Source organism: Cinclus cinclus, chromosome 6 (genome assembly GCF_963662255.1).
Source record: "Cinclus cinclus chromosome 6, bCinCin1.1, whole genome shotgun sequence".
In the NCBI taxonomy this organism is placed as follows: domain Eukaryota; kingdom Metazoa; phylum Chordata; class Aves; order Passeriformes; family Cinclidae; genus Cinclus; species Cinclus cinclus.
The window spans coordinates 50,913,476-50,933,623 of NC_085051.1; the positions used below are offsets into that span (position 1 = coordinate 50,913,476).

The 20,148-nt window shown below is 42.5% G+C and overlaps 1 protein-coding gene across 1 annotated transcript in view; it reads left to right on the top strand.

The window, feature by feature from the left end:
* EVL (Enah/Vasp-like) overlaps nucleotides 1-20,148 on the top strand; it is a 75,525-nt gene that overhangs the window by 39,628 nt on the left and 15,749 nt on the right. Inside the window, exons 4-5 of the mRNA XM_062494660.1 lie at nucleotides 16,933-16,996; nucleotides 20,084-20,145. Coding sequence (XP_062350644.1) covers nucleotides 16,933-16,996; nucleotides 20,084-20,145 — 126 coding nt within the window. The remainder of the gene's footprint in view (nucleotides 1-16,932; nucleotides 16,997-20,083; nucleotides 20,146-20,148) is intronic.

Here is a 20,148-nt window from a genome sequence, read left to right on the forward strand (position 1 = left end):
TAAAGTCTTGGTGCCATATGATTTCATATTCTTTCCGTGTGTCCCTAATCAAATATTCATGGTTGTATTCACACTTACAGAACGGATTCTGAAGCCTACCTTGAAGTAAACACAGGGAATAAGGCATATGTTCAGTCCAAACTTTGTTCTTGCTCATGCACATATGAGCTCTAGCAACAGCTACAACCAGTTACATGTGTGAAAATCAGACAGATGCTTCTTAGGCACAACATTAGCAGTGTGAACCTCTTGGACTTTCTAGGACTGAGACACAGAACACTACAAATATGTGCAGTCCTCATTTCCCGTTTTAGCTAGGGAATGGGAAAATGTTTTTAGCCAAGAGGACAGACCTACACAGAAAACATAATCTTCTAGATCCAATTTAGCAGGAAATTATGTCTGTTGGGTTCAATGGAGTAACATTTGCATTCTAGCTGAGGGGCTGGTCTTCAATAACAGCTTTCACTCTTCATTTCTAATTGGGGAAGAATTGAAAAAGCAACTATCTTAAGATATATTACAAACATTTAATTCTGCTTATTTCATTATTAAGGAGTAGTAGATATCACTAATATTAACTTCCACATTATTAAAACTAAGTTTTTTAAAATATGTGATTAGGATTTTTTTTGTCAGTGGAATAGAAAAATATAATTTGGTGCGCATCAAAGTAACTTCAAAAAGTATGAGTGAGCATAAGTAATTTCTAAAAAAATCTTTATAACATCTGTCAAAGTTATTTATCTCCCTAACTTTGCCTGTGTTGAACACTTAAGTCTTATTGGTACAATCATTTTCATGTTTGGTACTATGTTCCTATATAGGTTGCTACTGTAAAAAGAAGTAAATATGCTGGTGCTGTGTATTATTTATGTAGCACCCTAAGTAGAAAGAAAGAAAACTGACAAGATCCAACCTTACCTTCCATTTTAATTCCTTGAGAAGGATGTTTCATTATTTTCCCCCTCTTTGAAGTACCACGTCTCTGAAATCTCTTTTTAATGATACAGATGAAAAATAAATAGATAGAGGAAGGAGCAGAGCATGCAGAATTTGAAGACTACAAGACATTTTGAGGCCGTGCCATGCAGGGGGAGGGAGCAGCATCTCTGTGTGGGAGGCTGTGTGCTGGGTCCTGGGCTCCTGCTGCTGGCTCTGGTTCAGCAGCCAGGCAGGAGTTTCTCTCATCATCAGTGACCCAGCTGTTATGGCAGATGATCGTGCTGAATTTCAGGTCATTTGATAACTAGGGCAGGCAGCATGTTTTGCAGTTCAGCTTGGGTGACACGTAGATTAAAAACTTCATCAGCAGGGTGCAGAATTGCTCACATTTCTCGGGTGCCTAGGTGGCCTTGTTCTGGGGGTGGAGGGGGGGGGTGTTCAGCCAGGTCCCATCCTTGGCAGCTCGACAGCAAGCCCTGTCTCCCATTTGTCACTCCTGCATACAGGAGAAGTGTGGGACATTGCTAGTTTTTCAGCTTTATGATGAATGACGTTGCGAGTGGTTCTTATTTAGGCTATCACTTAAATCTGCTGGCAGGCTCTGCTTGGTCATCAGTGTGAAGTGCGGTGTCACCTTCCAGACTTGCAAAGAAATGCTTACACCCATGTCAGGGAGCAGCAAGGAAAGCTTCCCAAATCCTTTGGTGGCTTGGCAATACCTGAGAACAAACTTATGGGGATGGGGGATCCCTTGCAGAGCCATAAGGAGGAGCAGTCCAACCATGCTCCTTTGTCAAGCTGCTCAAAAGAAAAGTGGCAAGGCTTGCTCAGGGCCAGGGGAAGGATTAATTTAAAATTCAGGGGAAAGCAGCTGGAAATATCACAGTTATTTTCTCAGCTTGGCAAGCTTTTAAGCTTTAATGTATTCCCAGAAGAGTCAAGCAGATCTTTGGTGTAAAGAAGCACATAAACAATAATGTTGAATTCCTAGAATTTCAGAGTCAGAAGAGATCATTAAAGCCATCCACTGTAACCTCTGTGTTCAAAGCTTCGGAATTCTGAACACAAATTCTTTGCCAAGTGAAGGCGTACCTTAGAAAGCCACTGTCTTGATGTAATAACTTCATGTGCAATAGAGTCTATCACTTCCCCAGGTAAGTTTGCCCAACTGGCTCATTACCATCACTGGTAAATAAAATACTGTGTTTGAAAGGATGCACCTTGCTCTGAAAGCATCAAGCTGTCTTGCTGATGCTGGTACCCAAACCAGACTGTCCAGTCATCACAGCACTGGGTGGAATGTGGCCAGCCTGCACTCCACCTGGGAGACAGGCACTGAGCAGGGCTGAAAGAGAATGCTGGGGAGCTGAAACACCACTGGTATAAGAAATGTGGGAATAAAGGCAGGATTACTGTAGATTTTAAGAAATAACCTTGGAGAGATTTTTTTGGTCTGAAAAAACCTGGTTTTAATGTAACTTAGAAGGTTGCATCTGCCCTCTCTCCCCCAAAGCTTCTCATGACAGTCTGAAAAGCATCTACAATTGGAAATGGTAAAAAAATTTAAGGAGGAGAAAGATCAGGGATTTAGGTATTTTGGCAGAGAGCAGGCTGCTAATGGTGCCTGTCATATTAGAGGTGGCATCTTAGACTTGTTTTCTGTCTTTCAAAGTGAATACAACCTCTAAGGCAAACCAGCTATTCTTAACTCTCATTCTGGGAAGTTCTTTTTCTCTATACTGGGAGAAAAGATACGTGCTCTGTGTCACAGTTCTCCCATAACCACTTAACCTCACCAGCCTCATTTCAATAATGAGTAGGATAATAGGACAGAAAGCTGGTCACCCAAGCTCAGGGATGAATAAACCTCCACTGCTCATTCTGGGGGATGAACAGGGAGGGAGAAGGCCTGTTTGATTTATCAGGAGAGGTCCCATTATGGAAGGTCAGGCAGAGCCTAACAGGTATCTGTTACTCATGTTTGCCCACTGTGCCTCCATCAAGGCTTTTTCTGGCACACCCAGCATGAGTCATGGTGGTGAGCAGAGTGCTGAGACAAGATGCAGTGTGGTACTGGGTTTCCAAACCCTCCCTGTATCCATGGGTAATTTGGTAGAGTTTATGGCATAGTCTCTTAGGATTTGGACTCATCCCAGCTGTATTTATAGAACTGAGTCTCACCCAGGCTTCTGTAATCAGCAGAGACACAGAGCCAGGGAGGATTCATCCCTCTCTTAGATTGGCACTGATAACTGAGGAGGGTGGCGTTGCAACTACAAGTTTGCAAAGCTGAAGTACTTTGAATTGTGCTTGCTAGCTTCTTTACAGGAGTCTGGGGTTCTTTCTTGGGTCTCAGGCTTTCTGCATCATAGGAGAAGTTCATCGTGGTTTCCCAAAAAATGCCTGTTCATACTCTGAGGGAACAGAATGCATTTTCAAGTGAATCATAATCAGTTTGAAAGTTTAAATTAATTAAAGTCAAGCCCTCTGAGAAGTATCAAATGCATGCCTGTACTTCCAAATAATACCAAATAATGCTAATAGTGTAGCAACTTCAAATTTCCCCATCAGTTAAATTGATTGAATTTTTTTTCATAGAAGGGAATTTAGAAAGCAATATACTGAAATATAGGTATGTTATTAGTGACTATTTAACTGTTACCATACTAAGAGCTACTGGCAGACAGCAGCTTAAATAACTTTTAAGTGTCATGAGAAATGGCTGACTTACCAGCCTTCATATTTCTTTCATCTGTGCAGCTATTCTCTTAGCAGTGCCCTGCAAAGAAAAGATATGCAAAGTACAAGCATGTCTTTTAAATATTGTTTAAGTTAGTACCACAAACACTGACACGATTTAATCAGAGCATATTACTAGAGAATGGCATCAGTGCAAGATGCTCCAGTGCAGATAATTTTCTGGTAACTGTAATTTTCACTTGAGTTGTCAGGGTTTTTCTGGGCTTAGTCTGTGGGACTTGCATTTGCCTGGAATGCTTCTTGCTCTCTATTTCTTGGCAGAAACTTCCAGTCTTGCATCCCATTTAAAATTGTTTGTAACTGGAAATATGTGTTAGGGGCTAGTTCTGAAATAGATGCTGTGCCAGGTGAGTCTTCTCAGTCCCATGGGTGAGTCTTGATTCAGAACCTGAATCTGGGCTGTCCATGCAAGAACTGAAGGTTACATGCTGGATTTCTCGGTTGGTCTCACTCAGTTGTGCCTGTACTGTAGAAATTCAGGGGAGGATCCATCAACTTAAGTGTCCTGGCTTGGCATGGACTCAGCCAAGCCTCTGTGCAGGGAGCAGCTCCAGAGAGACAAAATGTGGAATGAGCAGGCTGATTTCTCCCACGTCTTAAATCTGCTCCATACAGTCATACCCCAGCCTAATTGCTAAGGTATGTGGCTGCACTGTCTGCAGAACAGCAGCCATCCTGCAAGCATGGGGGTGCTACTGGGAAACACTTCAGCTCTCCTTGGCACAGTACCCAGGAGTCCTTTGGATAGAACTGATGGCAGAAAGGGAGGTTGAGAGCAGAGAAGGACAATATAAAAAGTTAAGGCTGGTTCCACTTAAACAGCTTCTACAGGTATAACAAAACATCTGACACTGACCCTTAATAACAGAAATGAGTTTGCATCTTGAGAACTACAAAGATATGGTCAGTGGCAAGAGAATGGCTATTTTAGTATATTTTGCCTGGCTGAGGAACTTAAAAATTCATTGTTCTCCTTCTTGAGTGTTTCCCAAAGTTCTCTGATGTACAAAGCTTCTCAGAGTGCCAGTTGATAAAGGCACTACTAAAATGAAACCAAGCACTCGATTCATTTCATAGTGTTATTTCAGTTTTGGCATGGCCTCTGGGTTCTTAGCTGTCTAATGTGCTGTTAAGTGCCTTCTCAAGCATGGATAATAGATAGTAGGAACAGAAAAGGAAAGCAACCTCTTCAATTAAGGACGAAATGTACAGAAAGTAAAATGACATGAGTTGTTTCAGCTGCATATTGGCTCATATTCGAAGTCTCCAGATATAATCAGTAGGTGCTCAACCAGATAATTACAGCCTTCCTGCAAAAGGCTGCATGTAGGAGAATCACCTGCCTGCCTGCTACCACTTGCAGGACCAGAGCTGTCCTATATTTTCGGTGCTGCAGATTCTGGAATTAGTGTTTTCCAACTTCTGTTTAAAAAAGAAGCATTTTTCTAGCACATCTCTTTCCAGTGGACTGCTGCACCAGGTAAGTGCTGGGCATCAAGAGGTCAGCCTTTTTGTAATGATTTATATTTGTCAAAATGCAATTTTCACAATTGATTTCCTGTTACAAGGATTACAGGAGCAGTTAGTTGGGGGAGTGTTTGTCTTCCAGCCAGCTAGTATTGCTTCATGCTCAAAATGAGGTCAAGTGTTGTTTATATACAGGAGTAAGACATGGTCAATTGAATTCTTACTTAAAATCTCTTTTAAATAATCTGCAAGCACTCCTGATTCAGGAATCATCTGTGCTGCCACAGGCAAGCTGGGCTGTAACATTTGTGAGAGTCAAGTAATGCTAATAAGAAATGATAAGATTTCTGTGGGGTGGGGTTATGCCCTGTACTGCACGACAGAGTATCCCTTTTAAATGACTTGCATGCAGCTGGTGGCACATGTACCACACCTTAGGAATCCCCGTGCCGGTGTTACAAAAGTATTTTCACAATTCGGCCACACCATATTTCTTCCCCCAAACTTGGATTGTCCAGCTTTATTTATCCAAAGTAGAAGCAGAGGTGGTGGCTCATGTCATACTGTCTGGGGCAACTGCCTTCTCAGGGTCTTTAATTATTTTTCCTGTGAGCCATGCTGTTATTTCCACTTAAAAGGGGCCACTCTCTTGTTGGTGGGATTGTGGTTACCAATCTTTATTTCAGAATCAGAAGTGATGGTGAAGTCTCTGAGAGAACCTGTTCCCAATCCATGTGAGCTCTCCTGCTCTGCCATTTACTCAGTCACATGGTGGCCCTGGCTGTGCTGCCCCAGGTTGTGTTTGAATGAGCTATTCAAAAATGCTATGTCAATTTTATGGAGGAGGGTGGAGGCAGGAGTTAACACACACCCTCACTGCTTTTCTGGCTCCATGGCAGACTGTTGGCAGGGAGTTTGCTCTGCAGGTGCTAAGTCTACTGAAGGATCTGTGGGAATTTGTTGATCTCTGTTAGATCAGTTTGAGAGTCTCTGAGGTGCTGTTTGGCCTTGAAGGATGTTTTTCAGCTTTTTATTAGTCATGACTATATTTAACCCTGTAGAAACCACAATCTCACTGTGATAAGACTCAAGAGGTGAATGTGTAATAAAGAAAATATGGGGTTACATAGTCTTGGCCAAATAAGTCACTGAAAGAGTTAGATGCATTCTTAGGTCAGAATTAAGTAGTACATCTCTGGGTTTACACATTCTGTCATTAGTTTGATAAACTGTTTTAAATTGCCTACATTTGAGTAATAGTGTTTTCTTTTGAAAGAGGAGGTGATTTCAATGGTATAGCAGGATAAGTGAGCAGTTTGGAGAGCTTAGCTGATATTTTACATCAGCCAGATGCTTCCCTTCAGTCTTTCAGTGTGAGATACAAGAAGAAAGCACAGGAGAACAAAAATGATTTGAAGTGCCCTCAAAACTGAGTATGCAATGGTTTTATGATACCATGTTCTCTAAGAAAACTGGAGTCCTGAATATAAAACTTGGCCTAAAATTTTAAAGTTTTAATGCTGGTTTTGTTCATTTAAATATATTACTGAATCTTCTTAAATCCTCACAATGTAATTGCATAAAACAATTTGCTTTTTTTGGCTGTGAGACCATGAATTTACACTCAGGTTTGAATTTAATACTCTTGTTTCTGGTATGCCTCTAATGGCTTTATAAGCCAGCAAGCAGAAAACAATGAGCATATACAGGTAGAGTTTAGACCATCTGTGTGCCATAGTGAAAAACAGTTTGCTATTAACAGAGTTTTTGCTGTCTCAGATATTGATTGTTTAATGCTTGTTTTGCTCCATCTGATAGTGGGGAACACCTGAGAGGTATTGATATTGTAGACTTAAAATGTGACATAAATAATTCATAGCAGCAAGCATTAGAAAACATATGATAAGCAGCTTTGCTATCAGAATATCTACATATCAGTCATTCTGAGAATGTTGTGAGAGGCAGGTACAGAGTGAGCAACTACTCAGTTATGATGAATAAGTATTGCCTGAGAAGGATAGGAGTGGCTCTGATACATTGCTAATCATGAACCTGTTCCACCTGGGTTTCACCTGGTGTAACTGTACATAACCTGTAGTAATAAAAACTTAGGAGTTCTATTCAGCATATTCTCTAAATCAGATATTAGATAAAAGACTTAGCTGCTGAGTTCAGTGGGTCAAAACACTAACTGATCTACATCAGAATAGTATTGAAGCTACGGAGATCCATCTCCTAAACCAGCTTTGAATTTGCTTGAGGAGTAGAGCATTAGGCTGTGTGAAGTCCCCAGCAGATAGAGGAGTGCAAAGGCAAGGAGAAGGGAAAGAAATGGATCAGAGGTGATAAGGCAGGGGTAGAGAGTGGATAAATATTATGTTTAGCCTCCTTGTTCAAACTCTCTGTTACCTTCAACTGGATTGCCTCTGGAAGACCTGCCACACTTAAATATAGAAGAGGAAAGTGATTAGCAGGCAAAGTAAAAAGGGTGAAGGGTTAGGATCAGAGATCAGGTATGATGGGATGATGAAGAGAAAATGTAATAGTAGGTGGGGATTTTAAGCCATATTTACATATTGCTGAAGCCATCTTGCTCACACTTACATTTTAAGACCAGTACTCAACATTTATCACTGAACCCCTTTGGCTTCAGAATCTACCAGTGAACTTGATCCTGCATGTTCAATAGCAGCCATTCTTTCCCCAGGACAACTGAACTTTCTGTTTATTCACACTTTGCTTTTATTGTAATTGCTTGAATGTAGGTGAACATAGGGAGGTCACACTGGGGCAGGAGGCAGAAAATGCAATTTCTTTCTTACTTTCACAGCATTATGTGAAAGTCCAGACAATGAAGTCTGGCTTCAGACACCCCGAAGTGTTGTGATAGGTGAGGAAAAGGGTCCAATTAAATATTTAAGTGGCTGGGCCCACTGTGCTGCTGCGCTGGGGATTGATTACACCTGGTGAAACCTGGTCTGTGGCGGGGAGTGCCGGGCATGCGGAGGTGCCGCAGGGCGCGCGCTGAGGAGGCTGCGGCCATACTATGGTCAGCAGGGAATGGATTTGGCACTGCTTCTGCCTCTGCCACTGTGACTGCATCATCCTGTGCCGAATGTCTTGTAGGTGATGGAAACCTCCCCGCTGCCTTGCACGTCCTGTCTCCCTTGCATGCTGCGCTCCAGCGGGAGCCCTCCCGGGAAGGGGGAAGGGATGCTCGTGCCAGGGCGTTTTTGTATGGGGATGGTCTGTGCCACCATCCTGTTGTGCTGGGAAACCACTTCCAGTTGTATCTCAGTGATGGATCGTTTGTCTTTAATCTGCTCTTAATTCAGGCAGGCGGGCAGTAGGAGGCTGAGATAATATTTGAGAGAAATTACCCATTAGGTTGAGGAGATGCCAGCATTAGTCAGGTCTGTTAAATCAGAAGAGGTCATTACAGCAAGGATGTGGGACAATGACTTCTGAATCAATGTGTTGGATTGCTTCTGTTTTTACTTGCTAGTGAATAGCATCTGTACTCATGGAATAGATAATGGTTTAAAAAAAAATGCAAAAGGGCAGCATTTTATACCTGCTAGAGTTAATGGGATATTTGGCTATTTTTATCTCCACAGTGACCTGCCTGTGACTGTCAATTCCTGTTAGCCCTTCTGGAAATAAGGATTTGCAGAGATGAGTGGGGTTACTCTGGGCCTTCCTAGTCAGTAGGACTTTTGCTACCCTTAAGCAGATAGCTTGGCTTTGGGTGTAAGTGTGAATGGGATCAGGTGCAATATTTTAATATTTTGTTTATCTGTTGAATTTATTTAAGACTGCGACTTAATTATTAAGGAATCCTACCTGTTTCTAATTATATTTTCCCATGTGGTTTGTTGGGGTTTTTTTTCTTTCCTAAATCCTGAAATATATCTCCATTTAGTTGTGTTTCATAGAAAGTCCTCTTCTGTCCAGTACTCTTACCCAGGTACAGGTACCCATCATAGCTGCCTTGCAGCAGTGTTGGGATTTAAATCTTGGTAAAATGGATCCTGTCTGGATCTTAACCATTAACTAGATGCAAACTATGTGTTTATAATGTGTTTTCTATGTGTGCTTCAATGCATGTATGGGCCCTACTGTTCTCCAGGTGGTGGAAAATACTGCCCCGAGGTAGTGTTTTGTCCTACCAGCAGGGAGACAGGAAGAAGACACTTGAAAACAGAGATCCTTGCCTTTCAAGGTTGTATGTGGAGATGGGCCAAGAATAGACCATGCTGCTCTTGGTGCCTTGGATGCTGCACCAGGCTACAGTGGGTATATATATACATTTCTAATCTAATGTGTCATAAGTCCTATAGTTAAGCAAAGCCAGAGATTATGTTTGACCAGCTATGTGTGTAAGTATCAGCTGATTGAACTGCTGTCCATGCCAGTTGCTGGGTTCTTTTTCCCTGTGACTTCATAAATTTTCAGAAATTCAGTTTGTCAAAAAAAGAAAAGTATCAAATCCCTGGTTTTTTATTTGATGTAAAGAAATGTGTGAAGTGGGTATTAACAGGTAAGTGCACTTACATGGGTGCAGAAACACACAGTCACACTTAGCTAAAAGCAGGTAGTTTATATTTCACAGAACAGATGTGTGGGGCTTGAGACATCCAAGGGAAAGTGCTTTCTGAGCTCAGCAATGCTCCTACTGCAGAGCACAAGGCCACCTGGCAGACTGAGACTGGAATGAAATGATTCATGTCCTCACTAAAACCAAATTCAGGAAAATACCTTTGCAGTATCACCCATATCTTTGGATGGTGTGTATTGATTTCCATGCTCACCTTCTTTAGAGCATCCACTGCCTGGGCTCTGGCATTAACTGAACACCCATGCAGTGGTGGGGAGGTGCCAGCTTCTCAGGATGGCCCATGCTCTCAATTTTAATAAGATTCTGATGGTACTTGGTATTTTTCTTAAAGCTCCATTACTGCCTAGAGGCACAAGATTATGAGCTAATCTTCACCTTTATTGAAAAGTTTCAATCCTGGATGTTCAGGAAAATAGGCTTGATGCACGTTAGGAAAAACAATCAAGAAAAGGAGGGAACAGAAGTGCTTTGGGGCTTGTTTACTTGCTACTAATAATTGTGGGGTTAATTTACTTTATTTTAATTTTTAAGATAATCTCATGGTCCTGAATTTTATAGATTACTTTTTTACTTCTGGCACTGATTGACATCTTCTCCCATCATCTTCCCTGAGCATGTTTATAAAGCCACCAATACTGGAATTACACCCTTAGAAACTCAAAAACACAATTATGTCTTTTTTTTTTTTTTTTGTAATAATAAAAAAGTAGAATTACTCTTACTTTACTTTTCTATGCACATAACATTTTTTTCTCAGAGCCAGAGGCAGCTCCCCTAAGAAAAGCAATTGGTCACCAGCTAAATTGGATGCCTACTTATCATGAAACTGCCTGTGGAAACAAGGCTGCTTCTTCTCTAAACACATCAGAGCCCCTGCAGCAGCGCTGCCAAGGAGGGAGGTGCTGGCAGTCCTCCCACCTGGAGCTGCCTGGCAGGTGGCTGCCTTACCCACCTTGATTTCATCAACACATAATTGAGCTGTTGTTGAATTATTTCTCTTTTGCTCAGAGCTCAGCACAGTAAACAGAATCCCCCTGGGATGCTCGAGTTCCATCTTTTTCTGTCCTGCACGGAGGTTTCCTGCATTTGTCTTGCCAGAGTTTCTCTGTTTCTTGCAGAGCCAGCACTGCACAGGTCTGGGCACATGCAGCAGGCTCCGTGGCACTGGGGCCTGATCCACTTGGATGTGTAGCCATCACCTTCCCCTGGGCTGCCATCCTCAAGGTCAGGTGCTTGAAGCACTTCCTTGGGAAGTGAGGAATCAAGGTTCAGCCACTTCCCCTCCCCAGGCAGAACTGCAGCTTTCCTTGCTGGCCCTCCCCCACCCCAAAAAGCTTGTGCTATTCTAGATCAATGTGTGTTAGAGCTGAGCTGCTGAGAGGAAAATAATTTCCAGTTCTTACACAGTTCTTCTATTTTATGTTAATCAGTCACCAGATAAAATACAGGGAGTCCCATACCAGAACACATGGACTCCCATCCCTGTTGCTTGTCCTAACTATGGAGATGCATTCCCATCACTCCAGGCTGCATTTTGGGAGAGATGCTGACTCCAGCAGCCCTGGAGCCACCTCACTGTGAAAGGTTTCCTGTTTCCACAGTCACCTATGTATATTTTTAAATCTTTTTTAAAGCTGGTTGTGCTGTTTCTTACGTGAGAAGTAGCCCAGGCTGTGCTGCTGAGCTGAGGCACTGTTGCTGAGATAAATGCAGCCAAGCTATGTCCTTTACATATTTATTGTGACCCCTGCTGTCAGAGTGGAGTTGCTTGTTACAAGAACTGCTTTAGCACTGTCTCATCTGTATTGCATTCAGGAGGAAAAAAGTAAGTTTTTCTCTACCAGCTCAACCAAGATACAAGCATAAAAAATTATGAAATGCTGTGCCAGTGTCATGATGAATAAACAGTCAAGATCAAACAAGTGCCATCATATTTTATGTAAAATAATGGAATTACCAGCTTTAGCATTTGAGTCAAAGGCACTGGTTTCATGTTGGTGTGCTCAGTAGCACTTCTGGTGAATTGAAGATGGTTTATTTCTAATCATCTTCCAGCACTGGATCTTTGCACAGCTTTTTTGTTTGGTAACTCCCCTCTGGATCTCAAGTCTTCTGTCCTGCTCAGTGCACACACAGAGCTGTGTTGTTCTGCATGTGGGGACCCTTGCAATTCCATTTGTTGATTTTTTGAAAAACAAAAAAACAGGAGGAAAAGGACTGTGCACAGCACCCACACCTGTACGTAAGTCCTTGCAGGAGGTGTGAACTAATGCAAAGGTAGAGCACTCCTGTGTTAAGTACAAGGCTTGTTCTTCCACCTCTGTCACTGTCCTTAAATCTTATCTCCATCAGAAAGTCTCAGCAGTGAACGTTAAATCAATTTTTAGGTCAAATGAACAGACTTCGTACTGACCCCGTGTGCTCACACCCTTCTTTCACTTTAAGTGGGACCTGTTTCATGCTAGATTAAAGTAATCTAGAGGTAAAAGGTAAAATGTAAAATGTAAAAGCAAAGCAGTTGCAGCCTTGGGAATTGTGCTTTTAATAGCTTCTAAGATAGGAATTTCTGAGAGTTGGTACCTAATAGACACTGCTCCTTGTCCAGTGTGGTATAAGGTAAACTCAGGTTACGTAAAGCCTTGCTGGGGATGGTTTTAAGAGGATGTGTTTTACTTTGCTCTGCCAGAGACTTACAGCACTGTTGGTCACTAAAGAACTAGGAATGGAGGTAGAGAAGGTTTTTCTGGCACACAGTTGGAAATGCTCCCTTCCTTGCACTCTACTTGCCTCAGATCAAACCAAATTTGGTCTGCATCAGAATAAGAATGCCTTAGATGACCTTTTACATAGTTCTGACTGTGTCAGTAGCAAATCTCACCTGTAGGTAAATTGATGCAACCAAATTTTATTTGTGCAGACATGGCCTGGGTACAATCAAGTCACTTCTGCCTCATAGCACTGGTGAAGCTTAATTAAGGCTGATAAAGTTTGTTGCAGTTCTCAGAGGAGAGGTTTGGTCCATGTGTAAATGATGTTATAGAAGGTATTTAATGTACTGCCTTAAAATGCTGCTGAGGCACTCAGACTGAGTAACACTCTCTATTTCAAGTTAATGTTTAATAGGAGTGAGGCAAACTGCTTGAAAGCAGGCTTTGTGACACTGTCCCCAAACCCTCCCTTAGTGGGGTGTGCTCCCTCTCTCTGCCAGGGTGCTGCTGCAGGTCAGACCAAACAAGGCAGGAGCCCTCAGGACATGTGGAGTCCCAAGCCCCTGTCACAGGAGTGCCATGGCAGTGTGGCAGCAGTATGGGGGTCCAGCTGTAGTGACAGGGTGCAGTGAGCAGTGATCCCTCTTCCCAGTCCTTCAGCTCTCCATGGAAAGTCAGGGCTACCTGACCTGTCCTGTCATCCAACTCTGGCTGTACTCCCTTGGGCAGAGAAATAGTGTCAGCACCTGCTTTATCAACGGGCTTTATCTGGCTAATTAGATCAGTGCTTTGTCCAGGATAATTGTCTCTAGTAATGAGTTTAGGGAAGTGTCACTAGCATACCTGGTCACCAGCACTGCTGTTCCCATTCCAGTGCCCACTCCTACAGGTGCTTTATGGTGGCTGTGCCAGGACATCTCCAGCACGTGCAGTCCCCACAGCAGAGAGCAGGCTGAGGTCCTCGGACAGAGGCAGGTGTCCAAGTGCTGACAGGCTCTGCAGCAGCAGCAGCATGATTGCCAACAGCAGCCAGAGAGCTGAAATTACAGGCAGGCTGTGAATGGGGAGGTGGTGGCAGGTGGGGACACAGAGAGCTTCCCACCCTGGCTGCAGCTGGGACAGCACCCACTGGGTGTCACACCAGTGGCAGTGACCAGCATCGTGGGGCTGGCTGCTGCGAGCTGGGCAAAGAGCCCCAAGTGCACAGGGGGAGCCAGAAGGGGTTATGGTGAGCCCAGCAAAATATCCTGCTCAGCTGAGTCCCAGTGTGGCTTTGCACGCTGGCCCAGGCTGTACCTGAACAGGGACAATGGGATTAGCATCAGTCAAAAATGCTTCTAACAACTGATTTGTTGGGGTTTTATGACAGAAAATGCCAATTTATTTGAAATATATTGCTGTTGGAGAGAAGAGCTTTGCAGAAACCTGTAATCTGGAAAGATTTCTTCTGTTCTTATCAGGATAAGCAAGAGTTTATGTCACATTACCAGAATATAAACAATGACAGGTCAGACCTGACAGCTGAACCAGAGTCTCCCACAATCCAAGTATGTGCTGGAATCATCAAACAATGAGGGAGAGCTGTCTGTCTCTGACACCTCTTTCCCTCCCATAGTCTGCCAGGGGGCTCTGTGTGTGTGTTTGTTTGGGATTTTGTTTGGTTTTTTTGTTTGGGATTTTGTTTGTTTGTTTTTTTTTTCACAAAATCATCATGTTTTTCTCATATGCAAAACATTTTCAATATAATTAATCTAAAGCCTATATGCATTTCTAATTCAGCTCTCACTCTGGCCTTTTCCTTAGCCCACCACTTTCACCACACTGGTCCATAAGCACTATGGAGGCTGTAGGTGCTGCAAAATCCCCAACCAGGGGCTGCTTCCATTCTGTATAATGAATGAAAATGTGTTAGATTGGACCTGCTGTATTGAAGAAGCACAAAATACTGGTTGCTCAGAGAAATAAATGGTTTTGATACTTTTCTAAGTGTATGCAGTCAGTGTTGCTTGCAGTTGTAGTCAAAGAGGGGAAAGAAACATTACTTGGAGTTTCTCCAGCAGGAGAGAAAGGATGGCATTGTTCCTGTTTGTTCGTGCCTTCTTGGCACGAGTGGAAGCCGGAGCACGGGTCTTCCTTCAAGGACAGCTTTGTTCCTGTTTTTTGGCTGGCTGCAGTTCCAGACACGGACATCCCTGCGCAGAGGTGCAGGAGCAGCCACCAGCACATGGAAACCTCCACAGCCAGCACAAAGCAGCGCCCTGTGCCAGGAGATCCCCCTTGCTGCTGCAGGGACAGCTGGGCAAGGGCAGAGTGGGTGCTGGCGTGGTGGAGTAGGAGAAAAAAATAAACACGGCAAACATCTGTGTGCTTCCAAAATCTGCCTTCAGCTGAATCACAAGATGCTTATATAAAAGCGTGGTTAATTATTGCAAAGCAACCAAGTGAGGAAACGCAGACATTTGCAGAGTATCTCCTGCGTTAATTAGTTTTCAAAAATGTGACTCGCTGCAGCTGTGAGGTTGCAAACTCTTTATCCTGGTCATTTTGCTCTTCTCTGTGAGGCTCTTCCCAAAGGCTGGCAGGGTCAGACACAGCTCAGGGCACCTACAGAAGCATCTTCAAATGAGGATGGCATCACTAAGAGCACTCACTGTTCATGCCCGCTTCTGTTTGAGGAATACCAAAAAGTGTAGAGGGGAATTAAGGCTAGAAATCCATTTGAATTGAAACCCTCTGAGCCTGACAGCTGTCTGCTGTACGTGCACAGCAGAGCATACATGTACAGAATCAAGCATGAAATTAATCCCTGCCTCCTGTGTCCCTGAGCTGTGGCTGAGCAGGCTAAAAGCTGTCCCTGGCTTCCTCACCTGTAGTTTCTGAGAAGATCCTTGTTACACCTTGAACTCCTTTCACCTGAGCTGCCTGCTGTGTGGTTCCCAAATACTTGCTAAATTTTTACCTGAGGCAAAACTTCCCAAAACAATGACCGGCTCCTGTTTCATGTGATCTTTACAAAATGTGGCATTCCTAAGTAGTTTGCCAAAGACCTATTGAGCCATTAAAGAAGTGAACTGTCTTCACTTCATGCCCAGTCATAGGATATGTTTAAATGTAAGAACTTTTGGCTTAGTGGTTGTCACTGGCTTCATTTTTGGGAGACCCAAAATTAGAATACACAGGCCTGGTTTTCAGAAAGATCTGTGTACACTTACTTCAAATGTTAGTCCTTAAACACATTTCAAAAATATGCACAATTTCCTCACGATAGGTCAGTGCTCTGGAATTTCTCACTACAATGAATTTCTGCCATCTTTCTTGTTTTCAAACCTTCTTAATTGGTTTTCAGATAACATTCAGCCTGGCAGTAATACTTAAAGAATATAGAGACTGAATATGCTTAACAATTTGAGAATGACATATTTAGGTTTGCAAGTGTTTAATTTTGATTTGCTCTTCTTGGATAACTTTTAAAAGGGTGAAGTTTTACATCTGAAAATGAAAGAATAAGGTAGGCATAGTAATTTCCTGCATGTAACTAATCTCCTTCCCAGTTTATCAGGAAAATGGCTGTTGGATTTAACAGAAATCTTATCTGCTTAATCCCAGTTGAACCATACCTCCTCAAATGAATGGAACAATCCTTGTAATAAATGCAAGACCACTTATGTTACCAGTAGTTATTTTTATTTTCAGAATAACTGTTTCTCTCTGAAAATGTCATGTAGTGTCAGTGTCCTTGATAAAATGTCGGAGAACAGAGATTAAATGATCAGTCAAGAGAGGAGATGTGACTTAAATGCATAGTCAGCTTTTTTTAGTGGATGCCAGTGAAAGCTCAGCTTAATGTGAATCCCCCAGAAACAGAAGACCACATTGTAAAAAGAAAAGCCACTTTTGTGAAAGTGGTGTTTAATTTTGCATCTCTTTGCACCTTCCATCAGGCAGCTTTTGATGCCAGAGCAGCACAAGTTAGCACAATGTGTGCTCCCAGACTCATCAAGGCACTTGAATTTCTGTGCAAGCACAGAATAATACTTGAAGGATGGAGCTGAGCCATGTCAAAGCTAAAATTATATCCCACTACAGTGGGCACACTGTAATACTTCTACACAACAACTTTTGCAACACTGCAGGTCTTCACATCATTAAGGGATGAGTATGCAATCTACAACAACCCTGAAGCCAAGTTTCTGGACAAATCTGCTCCCACATTTAGCCCCTGGATTCTCCCAGTGGGACTAAAAATATACAGGAGGCAGTGATCTGTCTAAGAGGAAAGAAAAAAAAAAGCTAAAAAATAATAAAGCAAAGAGAAGACAATAATCCCTGAGGTTTATCTATCATAGTAAGGTGGAGGAACAATCTGAGAGGCACTGTTTTTTTGAAGTCAGACATATTTGCTTTCTTAATAGCATCCTCTCATTTTTTCTGTAGGTCCAGCTGCCCAGCGCCAGATCCAGAATGGTCCATCTCCAGATGAGATGGAAGCACAGAGAAGGTGAGTTAATCAGCTGTGGCAGAGTTCTAGTTTGTAACTTGGATAAACATGCAGTCCTTGTTCATCAGCAGACACTGCTCTTTTTACTTGTAGATATTTTAAGCTGTTTCTGAATGTTTTCTAATTATTTCTAATGATTTTGTTAAAGGGTGAAGTGAGCCAAAGTTCACACTCTAGGTAAACCCTTTGCTTGGTGGGTACTCAGGAGTCTTCCTGCATCCAAAACGTATAAGGAAAGTTTTAATTTCCTGCACATTTATGAATAACTGTGTAGGACCTGAGATTCAGTAGGGATTTACTCATGACTGCTAAATGGGTGAGCAGTGATGGCATTTCACCTGAGATTTACTTTGGGATATCAGAGTTATCATAAAGGTCAGAGAGGCCCTGCTCATGCCAAGGCAGGCAATATTGCCTCTCCCACTGCCTTCCTGAAAAACCTGATCCACCTTTTCCTTTAACCAGTGGAAGTCATTGATTCTGCAGACCATATGCAATTCAGGCCTCCAGCTTGGGTGTCTATTCTGTACATTTAAAATGTGAGCAGCTTATCTATGTTAGAATAAAAATATTTTATTTATTCTTTTTTGTTTAGAGATAGTAAAAGCCCTTTGGGTAGGTATTGTTTGACTGCTACAGGGCACATGGCCCTAGGAAAGCTTCTTGTGCTCCACTGGAGTGGAATGACATATGCCAGTAGATGCAGTTAGATATTACTGCACCTGCACTAGAGGACTTTCAGTTTTGATTATGCTGATGTATTCTTTAAGGAGAGAGCAGACCTAATTTTGAGCCTAGGGGTTTGAGCAGACCTAATTTTGAGCCTAGGGGTTTTTTTAACATCTTATAAGCAGGAAGGATATTTAGTTATGGTATCTATTCTGCGAATATGTCTGTTTAAAAGGTTTAGAGATCTTTACACAAATGTTTAAAGAACATCTTTTTTAGTCAGAGTGTAATTTTTCCTCTCTTGTGCTTTTCTCCTTGCATACTCCTTAAGCAGCCTTGTGCCAATCCCAAGCTTTGTTTAGTTTGACTGGAATAAATTTGACTTCCTAAGAGTTTAAGAATTTCTCCTTTTAGCATGTGTGGGAAGGTGCATTTGGCACATATAAACTGCTTCTGACCAAGGGCAGAAAGGGCTGGTATGAACCCCAGTGACTTCAAGTGGCAGTGCTATCTCCTCTTTTGGATTTTTGCACCCTGCTCTGCAGCAGCTCTAATTATTTGGGGATGTTTTACCCATATTTCTTTCCTGTTTTGTCAGACTGGAATTTTCCAGGTTGGTTCTCTAGATAACTCTAGAATTTCCCCCAGGCTTAATCAGGAAAATGTATCAAGTTGTTCTTCATCATCAAATTTTGCTCATAAATGCCAAGCTAAGGTAGGGGACAGTATGGTCAGGAAATTCGTAGTACATGTGTTAACAATTGAAATTTCAGCAGTGCAACTGATGGTGTTGCATCCATAACAATCAAGAAAGAGATAGAATATGTATTGAAGTAAATATTTCTATTTATTTGGTTCAAAGTGTCATAGCTAAAATGACACCTGTTGAATCAACCAAGACTTTCTCAAAAATTATTCACCTTTGCACATAGGATAATTTTCTCAGAAACCTGCCATTTTCTAGAATTTGCATGGATTGCATGTCCTGAATATAAAACCGCTTTAGGATTGATCCCTCCACAGCAACATCATGTATTTTCCTTTCCCATACATTGAACTAGATATGAAACACAGAAAATTTGTTTTGCAAATTAAGATATTCTTTCTTTTTCAGATAATATAACTTTATTTTTGTGGACTATTTTTTATTTTAAAACCTTCTATTGGTATATAAATAAGATAGAATTGCTCAGCATTGCAGACTCTGGAAAGTACAAGTAAAAATGTAGCAGGGAGGTGTCTTAAAATACTGTGCAAGGAGTCAAAATAGAAATGTTGCTTAGAGTTGAGGTTGCTTTACTGTAGGGACCATGAAGTGAAACTGTTGAGAAAAGAGAAAACCACACAGTGAAGACTGGTGTAATGATAAATGAAACTAATTAGGGCAAATTTGACCTAGAAACTGTGGAAGAAAATGGTAATAAACTTTATTACCAAGTGCTTCAGCAAGGTAAATTCAGAGTTATGTTTTAATATTGTTGAAATCTTTAGTCCATATCCATGCACTTGCCAAGAACCCTGGAAAGCAGTCTGGTTCTTAGCTGTCAGGTTTTCTTAAGAGGAGCCAAGCCAGGGTGGGTGTGTGGGGGGGGTCAGGGACATTCCTTGGTGCAGGAGCAGTGCAGTGTGGCAGAGCAGACCTCTGCTGATGGGCTCTTGGAACTGCACATCCCTGCAGACCTGTCCCAAGCCTCTCCCGGCAAGAGCTGGCAGCTCCTGGGGGAAGGAGCAGTGCAGAGCTGCCATCGGTGTTTGCAGAGGAACAAACACAGCAGGGCTGGTGATGCTGGTGCCACAGGGACAGCTGTGCTGGGGCTGTCAGCTGGACTGGCCAGTGCAAAAAAGGGCTTGGATGTGCACCTGGACAACAGAGGCTTTGTACAGTCAGCACCAAGATGGAGATGAAGCTTTGCTGTATTTTCATTCTAACATGCCAATATTCTGTAAGTGCTTTGGGCTCCTGATCCATAATAGATTCTGGACTGTGTAATTTTGAATATTTCCTTCCCTGGAGATATTCAGAAGCTGTCTGGACAGAATCCTGGGGATTGTGTCCTCCAGGGGATGCTGCTTGAGCAGGGAGGTTTGACGAGATGGCTTCAGGTTAACTGCATGCATTTTTGCTGTGCTCTCCTGGGCATTGGGCACTGCCTATTCCTTGTGCAGAGCCACTGGAGAGTTATCTTAAATGGATCAACCAACCCCTGCAGTGTCCAGTGCATGCAGGGCTATATCCTGGTTAAGCTTCCCAATGTGTGAACTGGCAGTGCTGTAGCCAGGGCAAGTGAAATCAGAACCACCTCCATTTCATGGGATCAGCTCTCTCCCCAGACACACAGCACTTCTCAGGGTATAAAGCTTTTACTCAAAATTGTAAGGAATACCTAATGACCAAGGATTTTTTCATTGCTGTTTTAGACAAGTGATGGAGCAACAGCAACAGCGCCAGGAATCTCTGGAAAGAAGAACCTCTACCACAGGCA